Source organism: Oncorhynchus mykiss, chromosome 9 (assembly GCF_013265735.2).
Source record: "Oncorhynchus mykiss isolate Arlee chromosome 9, USDA_OmykA_1.1, whole genome shotgun sequence".
In the NCBI taxonomy this organism is placed as follows: domain Eukaryota; kingdom Metazoa; phylum Chordata; class Actinopteri; order Salmoniformes; family Salmonidae; genus Oncorhynchus; species Oncorhynchus mykiss.
The window spans coordinates 65,862,328-65,883,152 of record NC_048573.1 but is presented as its reverse complement, the minus strand read 5'-3'; the positions used below and the strand labels follow the sequence as shown (position 1 = coordinate 65,883,152).

Below are 20,825 nucleotides of genomic sequence, written 5' to 3'. Positions count from 1 at the left end.
AGCTCTATTCCTTTTCTTTTTATCCTAAAAAACGTCCAAGTCATTGCCGATGACAAGTATACCCATAACAGGATGAGGCCCCCACCATGCTTGAAAATATGAAGAGTGGTACTCAGTGATGTTTTGTGTTGGATTTGCCCCAAACATAACACTTTGTATTCAGGACAAAAGTTAATTTCTTTGACACATTATTTGCAGTAGTACTTTTGTGTCTTATTGCAAACAGGATGCATGTTTTGGAATATTTGCATTATGTACAGGCTTCCTACTTTTCACTGTCATTTGGGTTAGTATTGTGGAGTAATTACAATGTTGTTGATCCATCCTCACTTTTCTCATATCAGCCATTTAACTCTGTAACTCGTTTAAAATCCCCATTGGCCTCATGGTGAACTCCTTGAGCGGTTTCCTTCCTCTCTGGCAACTAAGTTAGGAAGGACGCCTGTATCTTTGTAGTGACTGGATGTATTGATACACCTTCCAAAGTGTAATTATTAACTTTACCATGCTCAAAGGGATATTCAGAGTTGGCTTTTTTTACCCATCTACTACAGAGCCTATATATAGATACATCTGTAACCATGGGAGTAACCATACAGCCTAAATATAGATACATCTGTAACCATGGGGCATAACCACACAGCCTAAATATAGATACATCTGTAACCATGGGGCTTAACCATACAGCCTAAATATATATACTGTACATCTGTAACCATGGGGCGTAACCATAAAGACTAACTATACGTCTGTAACCATAGCGACTAACAATAGATATGTCTGTAACCATGGGGCGTAACCACACGACCTAACCATAGGTAGCGGCATAACCCAAAGGATGCAATACATGGGAGGGGTAATGTCCACTCAGCCAGTAATCCTCCAAGTCATTGTGCAGATCTCTTTTGTAATACTTAAAACTTCATGGGGCTTTTTTGTATTTTACCCCCTTTTTTCTCCCCAATTTCATGATTTCAATTTTGTCTCATCGCTGCAACTCCCCAATGGGGTCGGGAGAGGGTCGAGTCATGCGTCCCTTGAAACATAACCCGCCAAACCGCGCTTCTTAACACCCGCCCGCTTAACCCGGGAAGCCAGCTGCACCAGTGTGTCGGAGGAAACACCCCAAGTAAAGCCCCCGGCCAAACCATCCCCTAACCCGGATGACACTGGGCCAATTGTGCGTCACCCTATGGGACTCCGGGTCGGTTGTGACAGAGCCTGGGATCGAACGCAGGTCTGTAGTGACGCTTCAAGCACTGCGATGCAGTGCCTTAGACCGCTATCTCCAGACCATAAATATCAGTCTATAAATAAACAAACAAGATCCATTTGGAAAAACAAACAGACAAATAGGAGGAATAAGATTCAAACTAAAGCAATAATTTTTAAATTTACAAAGGACACTCATCAACTTTTCATGTCAGTAGATCAACCTACCAAGATAGAACCAATGAAACTTTCTCAAAGTATCTCTACAATGTTTGTCTCAGTTCCCCTTTGCAGTTGGGGAACTAGTCAATATACAGTCTACATCAAAATAAAAGCCTCAAGGAGGTCAGAGAGAGACCATAGTAGAACCTTTGACTAAAGACTGAGTCTGCCTCCAAAATGGCAACCTATTCTCCATGTAGTGCACTACTTCTGACCAGAGCCCTATGGGCCCTGTTCAATAGGGAATAGGGTGGCATTTGTGACTGGGAGTCCTCAGACAGGAGATTCATACTGTATATCACAGACTGTTTATGCATTTCCATGATGACTCATGTTTTCTATTACTTAGAAAAATGGCTGCACGGCACATTATGTTACTGTACAAAAGCACATTTATGTTTCACAGGTATTTTCATTCAGGATGTGCTCTTTACGTTAACATTTGAAAAGTGCTCAACTTCTTTTAGAAGCAGACATTGCCTGTCTCTCTATTCTATTGAATAAAATCCTAAACACGTTTTAATTCTCCCTCCTGTCTCTGTGAGATTTTGGCACAACAACAAAACAAACTGTGCTGTTGTGCTGTCCTTAGAAATAGAATGATATCCTTCTATTTTTCTGGTGCTGCCTAGCTGGTACTGCCTAGCTGGTGTTGCCTAGCTGGTGCTGCCTAGCTGTTGCTGCCTAGCTGGTACTGCCTAGCTGGTGTTGCCTAGCTGGTGCTGCCTAGCTGTTGCTGCCTAGCTGGTGTTGCCTGGCTGGTGCTGCCTGGCTGGTGCTGCCTAGCTGGTGCTGCCTAGCTGGTGCTTCCTAGCTGGTGCTGCCTAGCTGGTGCTGCCTAGCTGGTGTTGCCTAGCTGGTGCTGCCTAGCTGATGTTGCCTAGCTGGTGCTGCCTAGCTGGTGTTGCCTAGCTGGTGCTTCCTAGCTGGTGCTGCCTAGCTGGTGCTGCCTAGCTGGTGCTGCTTAGCTGATATTGCCTAGCTGGTGCTGCCTAGCTGGTGCTGAAAGAATGTTACAAACAACCCAGATCTCAACATCTCACAGATTAATTTTGGGAAGGAAAAAGACATGCTGCTGATCAAAAATAACAGTTTGCTCTCTCTTTGCTAAAACAGCTGATTTGAGGGTTACCAGCTGTGCGTGTATCTGTACACAGCCCAAGAGGATAGATTAAGGGCCATGAGAACAAGAAATTCCCATTACTGAGAAGAAAATATCTCACCCACGCTTCAGTGTAATTCAGCGTTCCCATAAAGGAGGCAGCCATATTTGGATCATGGTGGGAGATCAACAGTTCAGTATTAGATAAAGTGTTCCACTGGATCTAGATAGCTACATTTATTAGATTTAGACTGTAGGCCTTGCAGACTTCCTTTTCTAGGATATTTCATAATGACCAAAGCTGGCCAAAATGGTGCAATATTTCCCAAAGCTCTAGGTTCGAGCCCTGAATGCTGATTGGCTGACAGTCGTGGTATATCAGACCGTATACCATGGGTATGACAAAACACGTATTTTTACTGCTCTTATTACGCTGGTAACCAGTTTATAATAGCAATAGCAATATGGCCAATATACCACGGCTAAGGGCTGTGTCCTAGCACTCTGTGTTGCGTCGTGTAAGAATAGCCCTTCGACGCGGTATATTGCCCCCCCCCCACCCCCCCCCCCGGGCCTTATTGCTTAATTATAGTGAAGGCCTAAAAAGTGTGTGTTCAAAAATGGTTTTTATATTTGTTTCTGAAACATTAAAGGGGATGGTGACCGGATACCAGTTGCAATACCATGGACAGTGAGTGTGTCATCGCCCATTAGTCAGATCTGCAACCACTGAAGGGTTCCGTCCAATGGGTAAGAGTAGGGATCGATGTGGGACTGGCTGTCTCAGTCAGAGCAGCGTTCTGAATGGCACCCTATTGTCTATATACAGTGCCTTGCAAAAGTATTCGGCCCCCTTGAACTTTGCGACCTTTTGCCACATTTCAGGCTTCAAACATAAAGATATAAAACTGTATTTTTTTGTGAAGAATCAACAACAAGTGGGACACAATCGTGAAGTGGAACGACATTTATTAGATATTTCAAACTTTTTTAACAAATCAAAAACTGAAAAATTGGGCGTGCAAAATTATTCAGCCCCCTTAAGTTAATACTTTAGCGCCACCTTTTGCTGCGATTACAGCTGTAAGTCGCTTGGGGTATGTCTCTATCAGTTTTGCACATCGAGAGACTGAAATGTTTTCCCATTCCTCCTTGCAAAACAGCTCGAACTCAGTGAGGTTGGATGGAGAGCATTTGTGAACAGCAGTTTTCAGTTCTTTCCACAGATTCTCGATTGGATTCAGGCCTGGACTTTGACTTGGCCATTCTAACACCTGGATATGTTTATTTTTGAACCATTCCATTGTAGATTTTGCTTTATGTTTTGTATCATTATCTTGTTGGAAGACAAATCTCCGTCCCAGTCTCAGGTCTTTTGCAGACTCCATCAGGTTTTCTTCCAGAATGGTCCTGTATTTGGCTCCATCCATCTTCCCATCAATTTTAACCATCTTCCCTGTCCCTGCTGAAGAAAAGCAGGCCCAAACCATGATGCTGCCACCACCATGTTTGACAGTGGGGATGGTGTTTTCAGCTGTGTTGCTTTTACGCCAAACATAACGTTTTGCATTGTTGCCAAAAAGTTCAATTTTGGTTTCATCTGACCAGAGCACCTTCTTCCACATGTTTGGTGTGTCTCCCAGGTGGCTTGTGGCAAACTTTAAACAACACTTTTTATGGATATCTTTAAGAAATGTCTTTCTTCTTGCCACTCTTCCATAAAGGCCAGATTTGTGCAATATACGACTGATTGTTGTCCTATGGACAGAGTCTCCCACCTCAGCTGTAGATCTCTGCAGTTCATCCAGAGTGATCATGGGCCTCTAGGCTGCATCTCTGATCAGTCTTCTCCTTGTATGAGCTGAAAGTTTAGAGGGACGGCCAGGTCTTGGTAGATTTGCAGTGGTCTGATACTCCTTCCATTTCAATATTATCGCTTGCACAGTGCTCCTTGGGATGTTTAAAGCTTGGGAAATCTTTTTGTATCCAAATCCGGCTTTAAACTTCTTCACAACAGTATCTCGGACCTGCCTGGTGTGTTCCTTGTTCTTCATGATGCTCTCTGCGCTTTTAACGGACCTCTGAGACTATCACAGTGCAGGTGCATTTATACGGAGACTTGATTACACACAGGTGGATTGTATTTATCATCATTAGTCATTTAGGTCAACATTGGATCATTCAGAGATCCTCACTGAACTTCTGGAGAGAGTTTGCTGCACTGAAAGTAAAGGGGCTGAATAATTTTGCACGCCCAATTTTTCGGTTTTTGATTTGTTAAAAAGTTTGAAATATCCAATAAATGTCGTTCCACTTCATGATTGTGTCCCACTTGTTGTTGATTCTTCACAAAAAAATACAGTTTTATATCTTTATGTTTGAAGCCTGAAATGTGGCAAAAGTTCGCAAAGTTCAAGGGGGCCGAATACTTTCGCAAGGCACTGTATTCCACTACTTGCTCAATGGGCAAGAAGTACCCTATTCCCAAGAGTATAGTGCACTACATAGCAAATATGGTGCCATTTGGGATGGACCTCTGTCTGTCTTGGGGTCCAGTCAGCGTCCTTAGGAAGCGCCATGCCGTTGGACGGCTGCTCTTCTAACGTCCCACTGGGCACAGTAACCTCAGGTCAGTATCACTTTGTTAATGATACATCGACAGTGAGCATTACTCTCCCCCCCTAGGCCTAATAATCAAGTTAGAATTTAAGTTCAAGAGCAAAAATGTTGTCTGCTTGATGCTTTATTATGTACTGTAGCATTTACAACAGCCGATCTTCAACTCCCACACTGAGAGACACCAAAGCCACATCTGTAACCCTTTAACTGCAGTATTCAGAGAAGCCAGGCTACATGGGGAGAACCAGAGGAGTAAATAAGAGGTTTGCCAGAAACAGGAGAACCAGAGGAGTAAATAAGAGGTTTGCCAGAAACAGGAGAACCAGTATGAGAGCAGGTTCCAGCCAGACTCAACACAATGACGGGTGGGATAATCTCTGTAGGGTTTATCTTCCACTTGAATCAGGAACAAGTTAGGTTCATAGGCAGGCTACGTATTTTATTGAGAGGGGGCGATGGGGTTGTTTGTGAAGTTATTTCAAAGTGGAAGACTGACGCCTAGTGTTCTAGACCCGAGCTTAGTGTTTTCGATTTTCAGTGAAAGATTTTTGCCCGAGATAAAGCGTCACTGCGACGAGACAAATCTGGTCAACTTGGAACGTATCTCTGACATGTGTAGGTGGGTTCCCATCAAAGTTTCTTGGATGTTCAGTTTAGAGTTTTTTTTATTGGAGCAGAACAGTCTTTTTTTTAACAAAAAGTTAAGAGGAGCACCAAAGCATAAATAGCCCACTGAGCTTGATCCCAATCGAAAGAGTAAAGGATCTAGATGAGGAAAGATTTTAGGATTCAGTGTTTTACGTCTGACTTGGGATCAGTGGCCGTAAAAGTCCAGTTACTTCGAGCTGTGTCACAAGAAGGAGAAAAAATAGAAAGGGTTTGATTGAATAAATGATGAATAAAGCTATTTTTATTAGATGCTAAGAACTATCTCCAGACCATAAATATCAGTATATGGAATAAACAAACGATACCAATTAGGAAAAACAAACAGACAAACAAACAGACAAACACCTGTGACTAAAGCCTGAGGTTACCTCCCAAATGGCACCCTATTCCCTATGTAGAGCACTACTTCTGACCAGAGCCCTACGGGCCCTGTTCAATAGGGAATAGGGTGCCATTTGTGATGCACTCTGAGACTGGGAGTCCTCAGACAGGATGTACATACTGTATATCACAGACTGTTTATGCATTTCCCCTCATGTTTTTTATAACTCAGAAAAATGGTTGCACAGCACATTATGATACCGTACGGAAGCATGTTTTTTTTATGACAGGTATTTTCATTCAGGATGTGGTCTTTAGTTTAAAATTAGAAAAGTACTCAACTTCTTTGGAAAGAAATGGCGGTCGGCTGTCAAAGGAAAACATTACTCCGACTTTCTCCATTCTATTGAAGTTCATCATATAAACAGGATTTCATTCTCCATCCTCTCTCTGTGCGATTATTGCACAAAAAACAAAGACTTTCAACATAGCCTGGAAAGAAAAGAGACAAACTGGGCAGCCCAAAGAAATAGAATGAGATGTCCTACTGATTTCTGTAGTGTTGCCTGGCTCTGAAAGAATGCTGAGAACAACCTGGATCTCAACCTCTCACAATTGTAATGTGTGGAAGGAAAAATACATGCTGATGATGGAAAGGGAAGAGCATATTGCTCTATCTTCCCTTAGACTGTTGGTGTGAGGCCTCCCAGCTGTGTAGCAGCTGTACATAGGCCTAGAGGATAGATTAAGGACCATGAGGCCTCCCAGCTGTGTAGCAGCTGTACATAGGCCTAGAGGATAGATTAAGGACCATGAGGCCTCCCAGCTGTGTAGCAGTTGTACATAGGCCTAGAGGATAGATTAAGGACCATGAGGCCTCCCAGCTGTGTAGCAGCTGTACATAGGCCTAGAGGATAGATTAAGGACCATGAGGCCTCCCAGCTGTGTAGCAGCTGTACATAGGCCTAGAGGATAGATTAAGGACCATGAGGCCTCCCAGCTGTGTAGCAGTTGTACATAGGCCTAGAGGATAGATTAAGGACCATGAGGCCTCCCAGCTGTGTAGCAGCTGTACATAGGCCTAGAGGATAGATTAAGGACCATGAGGCCTCCCAGCTGTGTAGCAGCTGTACATAGGCCTAGAGGATAGATTAAGGACCATGAGGCCTCCCAGCTGTGTAGCAGCTGTACATAGGCCTAGAGGATAGATTAAGGACCATGAGGCCTCCCAGCTGTGTAGCAGCTGTACATAGGCCTAGAGGATAGATTAAGGACCATGAGGCCTCCCAGCTGTGTAGCAGCTGTACATAGGCCTAGAGGATAGATTAAGGACCATGAGGCCTCCCAGTTGTGTAGCAGCTGTACATAGGCCTAGAGGATAGATTAAGGACCATCCATGTGAACGAGGAAGGGAATACACATTACACCAATGAAGAGAGATATCACTCAGGCTTTTTTGTCTGCTAGGGTGACCTGGTTAAAATAGTGAAATATTCGCCTAGAGCTCCGACTGTCCTTTTGAGGAGGATATGAGCCTAATATAGTAACATATTTGATACAATGTGTGTTCAAAAATAGTTATTTGTTGCTGTAACACAACAGAGGAAGGAGGCCGGATTCCAGCTGTAATACCACTGACATCATCATCCATGGGGGTAGCAGTAGGGGCAGGGAGCAAATGGACAAGTTATGTCCCAAATGGCACCCTATTCCCTATATAGTGCAGACCCAAAGCCTGTAACTCTGTAATGGCAGTATACAGAGACGCCAGGCTACAAGTGCGAAAACCAGAAGAAAAAATGAGATGCTTGTCAGAAACAGGAAAACTGCTCTGAGAGCACATTCCAGCCAGATCCCTTCCAGGACAATGAGGGGTGGGACAAAATTGTGTATTTAAAATCTCCGTAGGCTTGATATTGCGCATGAATCGGGAACAGAGCAAAGTTAGGTTCCTAGGCGTTCTAAGTAGGATACTTTATCGAGATGGAGATATTGGCTGTTTGAGAAGGTATTTAATTGTGTTAGTTAAGTTCTTTATTAAAAACAGAAGACTGACGTCTAGTAGCCTATGTTCCAGGCTAGAGTTTCGTGTTTTCGGTTTATCAGTGGAAGATTTTAGCCCGAGATACAGGGTCATTGTGTTGCGCTTCAGACGATACAAATATGTTCAACTTGGACGGACTATATCTCGGGCATAAAGATCGCTAATTTTTCGGCAGATATTTTGGCTTTTCGGTTTAGAATCGTTTTTATTGGATGTGTGACATAGTTTTAAGAGACCGAAAAGGTTGAGAGGAGCAGTCGGTGTAGTGGCTGATCAGCATCGAAAGGGGAAAGGATGTGGCGAGATTTTAGGATTGAACATTTGGAACTAAAAGCGTTCACTGAACTCAAAGGTTGACACACGATTGAAGACGTATCTAATACATGACTTTTGGGTGTCTTTTAATACTTTAAAATACACATTTCGTTTTTAATATTGGACAAACGTGCTGCATTTCCATGGTACACCATTTGGCTTCCGCGTGAAAAGCAAGAGGAAAGAGAGCTGCACGTAGAAGGGAAAAACAGGTAAAAGTCACATTCAATCGGACATTTGTGACAGCTGTTGCCTATTCGTTTACATTTTTGTCTCGGTGTGGATTGCTTTTCTAATAACTGGGAACATTTAGTTATTACAAGTATCTGTTGTAGGCTATGATGTCCTAATATTGTGAGAATGAACAGGTGGATGCTGGTAAATCACGTAGCCTACCTCTAATTAAGCAATAATGCCCGACGAGGTGTGGTATATGGACAATATACCACGGTTAAAGGCTGTTCTTATGTACGACGCAACGAAGGGGTGCCTGGATATAGCCCTTAGTCGTGCTATATTGGCCATATACCACAAACCCCCAAGGTGGCTTATTGCTATTATGAACTGGTTACCAACGTAATTACAACAGTAGACAAGTAATTTTGTGTGATACCCGTGGTATAAGGTCTAATATACCACGGCTTTCAGCCAAACAGCATTCAGGGCTCAAACGACCCGGTTTATAATGCCTAACTGACATATGTCACACCTGGACCACAACGGACAACTCTGAACCACAGCGACGCTTATTGGATAGAACGCCTTCAAATGTTTCCACTCTAGAATGTCTCCAGCAGTGACATTGAGCATTATCCTTTTCAATTATGTGCTAAGTTAGTGTACAAACGGGCTTTAAAATGAAGAAAAATTTCCTGATATAACCATGTTATCATGCTTTAATAATATAGTTGGACATTTAGCAGTTTCTCAGTATTCCAAAAACATCTGTAAATATCCTTTGAGAACTAAATATTTATTTGAGAGCTTCTCTTTCGAATGAAAGGAATGGAGGACAAAGAAGCAGAGAAGAAATGTGAAAGATAAACATGACTTCTACATGTTAACTATTCATACCAAGATAAAGCACGGTTCAGGTTACAGAATAGAACATTGCAACACATGGGCCGTTATTGACTCTATTGAAAGCAAAACCCAGAGCCAATATTCATAAGGCAGTGTCAGAGTAACAGTCCTGCCGATCTAAGACCGGGTTTGCCTTTTAGATAATAATGAATATGATTATATGAACGAGGGACATGATGCTAGATCAAGGGCCTCATTCATAAGGGGTCTCTGAGTAGGAGTGCTGATCTAGGATCAGGTCCCCCGTCCATGTAATCTTATTCATTAATATCTAAAGTCAAAACTGTTCCTTGATCATCACTCCTACTCAACACTTTATCTTTCCCATCATCAGTAGTCTTTTAAGGTGTTGTGTGGGCTATTATGACGAGCCATGGTGCAGGCCATCTGTAGTAGAGGAGCCAGGTGTGGTTAACTGTACCAGGGAGCCAGGTGTGGTTAACTGTACCAGGGAGCCAGGTGTGGTTAACTGTGACAGGGAGCCAGGTGTGGTTAACTGTGACAGGGAGCCAGGTGTGGTTAACTGTGACAGGGAGCCAGGTGTGGTTAACTGTGACAGGGAGCCAGGTGTGGTTAACTGTGACAGGGAGCCAGGTGTGGTTAACTGTGACAGGGAGCCAGGTGTGGTTAACTGTGACAGGGAGCCAGGTGTGGTTAACTGTGACAGGGAGCCAGGTGTGGTTAACTGTGACGGGGAGCCAGGTGTGGTTAACTGTGACAGGGAGCCAGGTGTGGTTAACTGTGACAGGGAGCCAGGCTCTGTTTGCACATTTCTTGAAGTATTCTGTTTCCATTTATCATGTTGGTTTAAGCATGGGAGTATAGAGGAGAGCTGATTCTACCTCACATGTTAGAGAGAACATATACAATACCTGAGTCCCAAAAGGCACCCTACTCCCTACACAGTGCACTACTTTTGACTGGAGTCCTATGGGTCCTGGTCAAAAGTAGTGCACTAAATATGTAATAAGGTGCCATTTGGGATGTACTCAGTAATTGAACCTTACAGACAGACCACTAAGCCTTGCTTTGCCATGTCTGTCTAATGCAGATACAATTAGACATACCAGACCAGACTCCCAGTCTTCTCTCTCTCATCATAGCAAGCTCTGAGTCACAACAATCACAGGATTAAAGCTGTAAATACTTTACTTATCAACAGATACTGAACATACAATCATGGATATATGTGGGGGAAAAATATTAGTTGAATGACAAAGATTCTTCTGTCATCTGATCATATCTAGTAAATTGTCTTACAAAGTTAAATACATCAGTTCAGTTGTTTAGGCCTTTAATGTCCCAATGGAGGAGAATGCTGCTGTTGCCTCCACTGGTTCCTTTCCTCCCCGCACCACCACAACATCTATGTAATCCAGAGGGGACTTTCCTCCCCACCACCACAACATCTATGTAATCCAGAGGGGACTTTCCTACCCACCACCACAACATCTATGTAATCCAGGGGGGACTTTCCTCCCCACCACCACAACATCTATGTAATCCAGATGGGACTTTCTTTCCCCCACCACCACAACTATGTATTCCAGAGGGGACTTTCCTTCCCCCACCACCACAACAACTATGTAATCCAGAGGGGACTTTCCTCCCCACCACCACAACAACTATGTAATCCAGAGGGGACTTTCCTCCCCACCACCACAACAACTATGTAATCCAGAGGGGACTTTCCTCCCCACCACCACAACAACTATGTAATGCAGAGGGGACTTTCCTCCCCACCACCACAACAACTATGTAATCCAGAGGGGACTTTCCTTCCCCCACCACCACAACATCTATGTAATCCAGAGGGGACTTTCCTTCCCCCACCACCACAACAACTATGTAATCCAGAGGGCTTTCCCTCCCACCACCACAACAACTATGTATTCCAGAGGGCTTTCCTCCCCCCACCACCACAATATCTATGTAATCCAGAGGGGACTTTCCTCCCCACCACCACAACAACTATGTAATCCAGAGGGGACTTTCCTCCCCCACCACCACAACATCAATGTAAACCAGAGGGGACTTTCCTCCCCACCACCACAACATCTATGTAATCCAGAGGGGACTTTCCTCTCCACCACCACAACAACTATGTAATCCAGAGGGGACTTTCCTCCCCACCACCACCACAACAACTATGTAATCCAGAGGGGACTTTCCTCCCCACCACCACAACATCTATGTAATCCAGAGGGGACTTTCCTCCCCACCACCACAACATCTATGTAATCCAGAGGGGACTTTCCTCCCCACCACCACAACAATTATGTAATCCAGAGTGGACTTTCCTCCCCACCACCACAACATCTATGTAATCCAGAGGGGACTTTCCTTCCCCACCACCACAACATCTATGTAATCCAGAGGGGACTTTCCTCCCCCCACCACCACAACATCTATGTAATCCAGAGGGGACTTTCCTCCTCACCACCACAACATCTATGTAATCCAGAGGGGACTTTCCTTCCCCACCACCACAACATCTATGTAATCCAGAGGGGACTTTCCTTCCCCACCACCACAACATCTATGTAATCCAGAGGGGACTTTCCTCCCCCCACCACCACAACATCTATGTAATCCAGAGGGGACTTTCCTTCCCCCACCACAACATCTATGTAATCCAGAGGGGACTTTCCTCCCCACCACCACAACATCTATGTAATCCAGAGGGGACTTTCCTTCCCCCACCACAACATCTATGTAATATAGAGGGGACTTTCCTCCCCACCACCACAACAATTATGTAATCCAGAGTGGACTTTCCTTCCCCCACCACAACATCTATGTATTCCAGAGGGGACTTTCCTTCCCCCACCACAACATCTATGTATTCCACAGGGGACTTTCCTTCCCCCACCACCACAACAACTATGTAATCCAGAGGGGACTTTCCTCCCCACCACCACAACAACTATGTAATCCAGAGGAGACTTTCCTTCCCCCACCACCACAACAACTATGTAATCCAGAGGGGACTTTCCTCCCCACCACCACAACATCAATGTAATCCAGAGGGGACTTTCCTCCCCACCACCACAACATCTATGTAATCCAGAGGGGACTTTCCTCCCCACCACCACAACATCTATGTAATCCAGAGGGGACTTTCCTCCCCACCACCACAACATCTATGTAATCCAGAGGGGACTTTCCTCCCCACCACCACAACATCTATGTAATCCAGAGGGGACTTTCCTCCCCACCACCACAACAACTATGTAATCCAGAGGAGACTTTCCTTCCCCCACCACCACAACAACTATGTAATCCAGAGGGGACTTTCCTCCCCACCACCACAACAACTATGTAATCCAGAGGGGACTTTCCTCCCCCCACCACCACAACATCTATGTAATCCAGAGGGGACTTTCCTTCCCCCACCACAACATCTATGTAATCCAGAGGGGACTTTCCTCCCCACCACCACAACATCTATGTAATCCAGAGGGGACTTTCCTTCCCCCACCACAACATCTATGTAATATAGAGGGGACTTTCCTCCCCACCACCACAACAATTATGTAATCCAGAGTGGACTTTCCTTCCCCCACCACAACATCTATGTATTCCAGAGGGGACTTTCCTTCCCCCACCACAACATCTATGTATTCCACAGGGGACTTTCCTTCCCCCACCACCACAACAACTATGTAATCCAGAGGGGACTTTCCTCCCCACCACCACAACAACTATGTAATCCAGAGGAGACTTTCCTTCCCCCACCACCACAACAACTATGTAATCCAGAGGGGACTTTCCTCCCCACCACCACAACATCAATGTAATCCAGAGGGGACTTTCCTCCCCACCACCACAACATCTATGTAATCCAGAGGGGACTTTCCTCCCCACCACCACAACATCTATGTAATCCAGAGGGGACTTTCCTCCCCACCACCACAACATCTATGTAATCCAGAGGGGACTTTCCTCCCCACCACCACAACATCTATGTAATCCAGAGGGGACTTTCCTCCCCACCACCACAACAACTATGTAATCCAGAGGAGACTTTCCTTCCCCCACCACCACAACAACTATGTAATCCAGAGGGGACTTTCCTCCCCACCACCACAACAACTATGTAATCCAGAGGGGACTTTCCTCCCCACCACCACAACATCTATGTAATCCAGAGGGGACTTTCCTCCCCACCACCACAACATCTATGTAATCCAGAGGGGACTTTCCTTCCCCCACCACAACATCTATGTAATCCAGAGGGGACTTTCCTCCCCACCACCACAACATCTATGTATTCCAGAGGGGACTTTCCTTCCCCCACCACCACAACATCTATGTAATCCAGAGGGGACTTTGCTTCCCCCACCACAACATCTATGTAATATAGAGGGGACTTTCCTCCCCACCACCACAACAATTATGTAATCCAGAGGGGACTTTCCTTCCCCCACCACAACATCTATGTATTCCAGAGGGGACTTTCCTTCCCCCACCACAACATCTATGTATTTCAGAGGGGACTTTCCTTCCCCCACCACCACAACAACTATGTAATCCAGAGGGGACTTTCCTCCCCACCACCACAACAACTATGTAATCCAGAGGAGACTTTCCTTTCCTTTTCCTTCCATTCTTCCTAAAGGCCCTCAGATTAAAACACAGCTGACATGTCAGATGCTGCATGATACAGTGAAGAATGGGGTGCATGCATGTCCCCAAAACATAACAATTACAATTCAGTTAAATATAAGGTAGCCCTGAAGTTTCAGCTGCTGGGCTTTTCTCAAGGGATGCATCGTACAGGAAATGCTAACAAACTCTCTGCTAGTCAGTGTGTAATAATGCACCACGGATTGGCTTGGAGACGTATTGTGGTAGGGCTGTGGGACTCAGAACCCTTTGTGGCCTTGTACCTCAATGCCAAACCGGAACTCCTTGGTTTTCTAGAATTGACATTACTGGATTTGTATTATATGAGGTGCTTGAGTTGAGCTGGAGCCCCGCAGATCAAATCAAATCATTTATTGGTTGCGTACACATATTTGCAGATGGTATCGCAGGACTTTCCTCCCCACCACCACAACATCTATGTATTCCAGAGGGGACTTTCCTTCCCCCACCACCACAACATCTATGTAATCCAGAGGGGACTTTGCTTCCCCCACCACAACATCTATGTAATATAGAGGGGACTTTCCTCCCCACCACCACAACAATTATGTAATCCAGAGGGGACTTTCCTTCCCCCACCACAACATCTATGTATTCCAGAGGGGACTTTCCTTCCCCCACCACAACATCTATGTATTTCAGAGGGGACTTTCCTTCCCCCACCACCACAACAACTATGTAATCCAGAGGGGACTTTCCTCCCCACCACCACAACAACTATGTAATCCAGAGGAGACTTTCCTTCCCCCACCACCACAACAACTATGTAATCCAGAGGGGACTTTCCTCCCCACCACCACAACATCAATGTAATCCAGAGGGGACTTTCCTCCCCACCACCACAACATCTATGTAATCCAGAGGGGACTTTCCTCCCCACCACCACAACAACTATGTAATCCAGAGGGGACTTTCCTTCCCCCACCACCACAACATCTATGTCATCCAGAGGGGACTTTCCTCCCCACCACCATAACAACTATGTAATCCAGAGGGGACTTTCCTTCCCACGACCACAACAGTTATGTAATCCAAAGGGGACTTTCCTTCTCCCACCACCACAACATCTATGTAATCCAGAGGGGACTTTCCTTCCCCCACCACCACAACATCTATGTAATCCAGAGGGGACTTTCCTTCTCCCACCACCACAACAACTATGTAATCCAGAGGGGACTTTCCTTCCCCCACTACCACAACATCTATGTAATCCAGAGGGGACTTTCCTTCCCCCACTACCACAACATCTATGTAATCCAGAGGGGACTTTCCTCCCCACCACCACAACATCTATGTAATCCAGAGGGGACTCTCCTCCCCACCACCACAACAACTATGTAATCCAGAGGGGACTTTCCTTCTCCCACCACCACAACATCTATGTAATCCAGAGGGGACTTTCCTTCTCCCACCACCACAACATCTGTGTAATCCAGAAAGGACTTTCCTTCCCCCACCACCACAACATCTATGTAATCCAGAGGGGACTTTTCTTCCCCCACCACAACATCTATGTAAAATGGATTGTGAGATGGGACTGAGATGCTTTTCAGATGAGAGTGAAAAGATGACAAGGGCTGTGTTTTCACACAGGTCTGAGTAAAGACCGTGGTGTTGTGAACAGAGTGGAGACAAACAAGAAGACACAGAGAGAGAGGAAGTATGTGTGTGTGTATCTGTGTGTTTGGTTGTACTATCCTTGTGGGGACTAGAGTCCTCACAAGGAGAGTAAAATAAGGACAATTCAGACAAGTGGGGACATTTATTCTGCGGTGGAGAAGGGAGATCTGAACTAGAGAAGGAATCAGAGACAGTGTGGTTAGTGCGCCTCCATAGAGAATAGGCCAATTCAATGGGTGGAGCTGTGTTTACACAATGGTTGTCTTCCTAAAGGCCCTCAGATTAAAACACAGCTGACATGTCAGATGCTGCATGATACAGTGAAGAATGGGGTGCATGCATGTCCCCAAAACATAACAATTACAATTCAGTTAAATATAAGGTAGCCCTGAAGTTTCAGCTGCTGGGCTTTTCTCAAGGGATGCATCGTACAGGAAATGCTAACAAACTCTCTGCTAGTCAGTGTGTAATAATGCACCACGGATTGGCTTGGAGACGTATTGTGGTAGGGCTGTGGGACTCAGAACCCTTTGTGGCCTTGTACCTCAATGCCAAACCGGAACTCCTTGGTTTTCTAGAATTGACATTACTGGATTTGTATTATATGAGGTGCTTGAGTTGAGCTGGAGCCCCGCAGATCAAATCAAATCATTTATTGGTTGCGTACACATATTTGCAGATGGTATCGCAGGTGCAGCGAAATTCTTGTGTTTCTAGTAATACCTAGCAATACAAAACGATACACACAAATCCCACAAATTTAAATTAAGAAATATCAGAACAAGCAATGTCAGAGTCCAGAATAGTCAAACCCCTTGACTTTTTCCACATTTTGTTATATTACAGCCTTATTACAAAATGTATTACATTCTATTTTTTCCTCATCAATCTACATACACACAATAACCCATAATGACAAAGCAAAAACAGGTTTTTAGACATTTTTGTAAATGCATTACAAAAAAAATAAAAAATGAAATATCACGTTCACATAAATATTCAGACCTTTTACTCAGTACTTTGTTGAAGCACCTTGGGCAGCGATTACAGTCTTGAGTCTTCTTCGGGTACGATGCTACAAGCCTGGCACATCTGTATTTTGGGAGTTTCTCCCATTCTTCTCTGCAGATCCTCTCAAGCTCTGTCAGGTTGGATGGGGAGCATCGCAGCACAGCTATTTTCAGGTCTCTCCAGAGATGTTCGATCAGGTTCAAGTCCGGGCTCTGGCTGGGCCACTCAAGGACATTCAGATACTTGCCCCGAAGCTACTCCTGCGTTGTCTTGGCTGTGTGCTTAGAGTCGTTGTCCTGTTGGAAGGTGAACCTGGAGCAGGTTTTCATCAATGATCTCTCTGTACTTTGCTCCATTCATCTTTGCCTCAATTCTGACCAGTCTCCCATTCCCTGCCACTGAAAAACATCCCCACAGCATGATGCCACCACCATGCTTCACCGTAGGGATGGTGCCATGTTTCCTCCAGACATGACAGGCCAAAGAAACCCATTCTCCAGCCTCTAGCCTCTCTAGCTTGTGTGACCCACAGAAGTGCAGACCTGAACAATGAGCACCCCCCCCCCCCCAACACACACACGATGAGCCGACCTGAGTCTCCCTCTGTGGCGGGCCGGCCAGGGTGTGGCCTCTCAATGGGAGTAAGCATTGTAACTGACAAGCCTGAGTCTGGGCCAGGGCAGCTACAGACACACACACACACACACACACACACACACACACACACACACACACACACACACACACACACACACACACACACACACACACACACACACACACACACAGGGGCTGGACACACACAAAGCCTCCTCTCCCATCACCTACTGTAATTACAGAGCAGGCAGACTGACTGGACCCTGCGCCTGGCACTCGCTCTGTTATTGTTTTTGACCTCACAACTTCCTCTGCTGACAGATTGGGGACTGACTGACTGGGGCTGTATGACTCCGACCACCAGCTGGGGCCAATGTTGTCATAACGTTAGCTGGAAACCAAACCGGGGACTCCATTGGAAGGTTGTAGGAAAGTTGACTGTTTGCTGGGCTAGAGCTGCATGGATCTGGCTGCATCTGGTTCCATCTGGTGTTCTTTCTGGCAGACATGCCCACCCAGCTCAGCCACCGCAGCCAGGCCTGGCTGTCACACTCAGACAGAGAGAGTGGGAGGACTGATTGATACGAGCTAAGAGAGAGAGAGAGAGAATAGATATAGAGAGAGCGAGAGAGAGGGGAAATGAGAGGAAACCTAGAAGTTGACGTTAATTGTGAAGCTGAGTAGGAGCTTATGAAACTGCATGTGAGAGAGAACTGTGTGATCCAAGATTCTTTCTTTGAGTCTCTAAAAGCCTTAAACGAAGCATAATCACTGCAGCTCTAATTGCTGTCTTGTCTGTCTGACAGAGATGGGGGGTGCTGCCATGCTCACAGTGCTGCTATCTGGGATGTGCCTGTGGACCTCCACCGCTCATGCAGGTAATTCAACAAAGGTGATGTGTGTGTGTGTTTGTATCTTTTGGTGTGCTAGCTTACATAATCACAAGTGTGTTTGTGTGTTTTTTTAAATCTTTGTGTATTTGTGTCTGTCCTTTTGTTTGTGTATCTGAGTGTAAGTGAGTGTGTTGCTGCTTCTGGGGAATCAGCTGGGTGCAGATGTGTGTGTAATGTAGATGAGAAGTGCTCTTTTCGTACTGTAGTGAAACAACAGAGACAAGGAAGTGTGGGTGTTCCTGCTTTGTCCATGTACGAGTGATGCTGCTGAGACCCCTGACCTGTTGGCCTCAGGGAGAGAGAAACCCCTCTCAGGGAGAGAGAGAAACCCCCCTCAGGGAGAGAGAGAGAAACCCCCCTCAGGGGAGAGAGAAACCCCCCTCAGGGGAGCGAGAAACCCCCTTCAGGGAGAGAGAGAAACCCCCTCAGTGAGAGAGAGAGAAACCCTCTCAGGGAGAGAGAGAGAACCCCCCCTCAGGGAGAGAGAGAGAAACCCCCCTCAGGGGGAGAGAGAAACCCCCTTCAGGGAGAGAGAGAGAAATCCCCTCAGTGAGAGAGAGTGAAACCCCCTCAGGGAGAGAGAGAGAAACGCCCCTCAGGGAGAGAGAGAGAGACACCCCCTTCAGGGAGAGAGAGAGAAACGCCTCTCAGGGAGAGAGAGAGAAACCCCCCTCAGGGAGAGAGAGAGAAACCCCCTCAGTGAGAGAGAGAGAGAGAGAAATCCCCTCAGTGAGAGAGAGTGAAACCCCCTCAGGGAGAGAGAGAGAAACGCCCCTCAGGGAGAGAGAGAGAGACACCCCCCCCAGGGAGAGAGAGATACCCCCCTCAGGGAGAGAGAGATACCCCTGTTAGGGAGCGAGAGAGATACTCCCCTCAGGGAGAGAGAGAGGGAAACCCCCCTCAGGGATAGAGAGAGAACCTCCATCCTCAGGCCCAGCCCCAGGCCCAGCTCCATCCTCAGGCCCAGCCCCAGGCTCAGCTCCATCAGGCCCAGCCCCAGGCCCAGCCCCAGGCCCAGTTCCATCCTCAGGCCCAGTCTCAGGCCCAGTCCCAGGCCCAGGTCCATCCTCAGGCCCAGCCTCAGGCCCAGCCCCAAGCCCAGCTCCATCCTCAGGTCCATCCTCAGGCCCAGCCCCAGGCCCAGCTCCATCCTCAGGCCCAGTCTCAGGCCCAGGCCCAGCTCCATCCTCAGGCCCAGCCCCAGGCTCAGCTCCATCCTCAGGCACAGCCCCAGGCCCAGCTCCATCCTCAGGCCCAGCCCCAGGCTCAGCTCCATCAGGCCCAGCCCCAGGCCCAGCCCCAGGCCCAGTTCCATCCTCAGGCCCAGTCTCAGGCCCAGTCTCAGGCCCAGCTCCATCCTCAGGCTCAGGCCCAGTCTCAGGCCCAGTCTCAGGCCCAGCCTCAGGCCCAGCCCCAGGCCCAGCTCCATCCTCAGGCTCAGGCCCAGTCTCAGGCCCAGGCTCAGGCCCAGTCCCAGGCCCAGGCTCAGGCCCAGTCTCAGGCCCAGGCTCAGGCCCAGTCTCAGGCCCACCAAACCTGGACTTTCTCTCACCACTGTCTTTTATATTTTTCAGATCAGTCATCCGTGGGGTCATCATCAGAGGGTACATTTGTTTCTGTGTAATATTGTGAACCACAGTTACTCTATAGAGCTGTGTTACTGTTTATTATAAATCTGTCCTGTGCCTTTATGTTCACGTTTGTGTGTGCGTGTGTGCGTGCGAGCATGTGTTTTTTGCATACTTACACAGCACACACACTCAATGGTTCCCTCTCCCCCAGGCCCTGACGACAGCACCAACCTTCTGTGTACATGTGAGAACAACAAGGGGACATGTAGGAACGGCACCTGTAGAGGTGCCTACTGCTTCTACACCAAGGTGCATGGCAGAGAGGAGAGGGGCTGCTTCCATAAGGACCACTACAAGGAACAGTGTTCCACCAACTTCCTGGGACTGTATGTCCTCTGCTGCTCCAACAACCTCTGTAATGTCAACAGCTCCGCTCCACCAGACCCAGGTCAGAACACTGGAGATACATGTTGTTTAGTCTAGAACCCCCTCTCTGTAATGTCAACAGCTCCGCTCCACCAGACCCAGGTCAGAACACTGGAGATACATGTTGTTTAGTCTAGAACCCCCTCTCTGTAATGTCAACAGCTCCGCTCCACCAGACCCAGGTCAGAACACTGGAGATACATGTTGTTTAGTCTAGAACCCCCTCTCTGTAATGTCAACAGCTCCGCTCCACCAGACCCAGGTCAGAACACTGGAGATACATGTTCTTTAGTCTAGAACCCCCTCTCTGTAATGTCAACAGCTCCGCTCCACCAGACCCAGGTCAGAACACTGGAGATACATGTTGTTTAGTCTAGAACCCCCTCTCTGTAATGTCAACAGCTCCGCTCCACCAGACCCAGGTCAGAACACTGGAGATACATGTTCTTTAGTCTAGAACCCCCTCTCTG

The 20,825-nt window shown here is 46.6% G+C and overlaps 1 protein-coding gene across 6 annotated transcripts in view; it reads left to right on the top strand.

Moving 5' to 3' along the window:
- The first annotated feature begins 7,941 nt into the window (after window positions 1-7,941).
- The window catches only part of LOC110532700 (serine/threonine-protein kinase receptor R3), a 46,010-nt gene continuing 33,126 nt past the window's right edge, over window positions 7,942-20,825 (top strand). The window contains exons 1-4 of one of the 6 annotated variants that reach the window (XM_036988720.1): window positions 7,942-8,153; window positions 18,272-18,343; window positions 19,933-19,962; window positions 20,141-20,377. In XM_036988720.1, the coding sequence (XP_036844615.1) occupies window positions 18,274-18,343; window positions 19,933-19,962; window positions 20,141-20,377 (337 nt within the window). In that variant the 5' untranslated portion in view covers window positions 7,942-8,153; window positions 18,272-18,273. Of the gene's footprint in view, window positions 8,717-18,271; window positions 18,344-19,932; window positions 19,963-20,140; window positions 20,378-20,825 lie in introns of all 6 variants that reach the window. The other 5 variants (XM_036988719.1, XM_036988721.1, XM_036988723.1 and 2 more) reach the window with 5 other exon arrangements.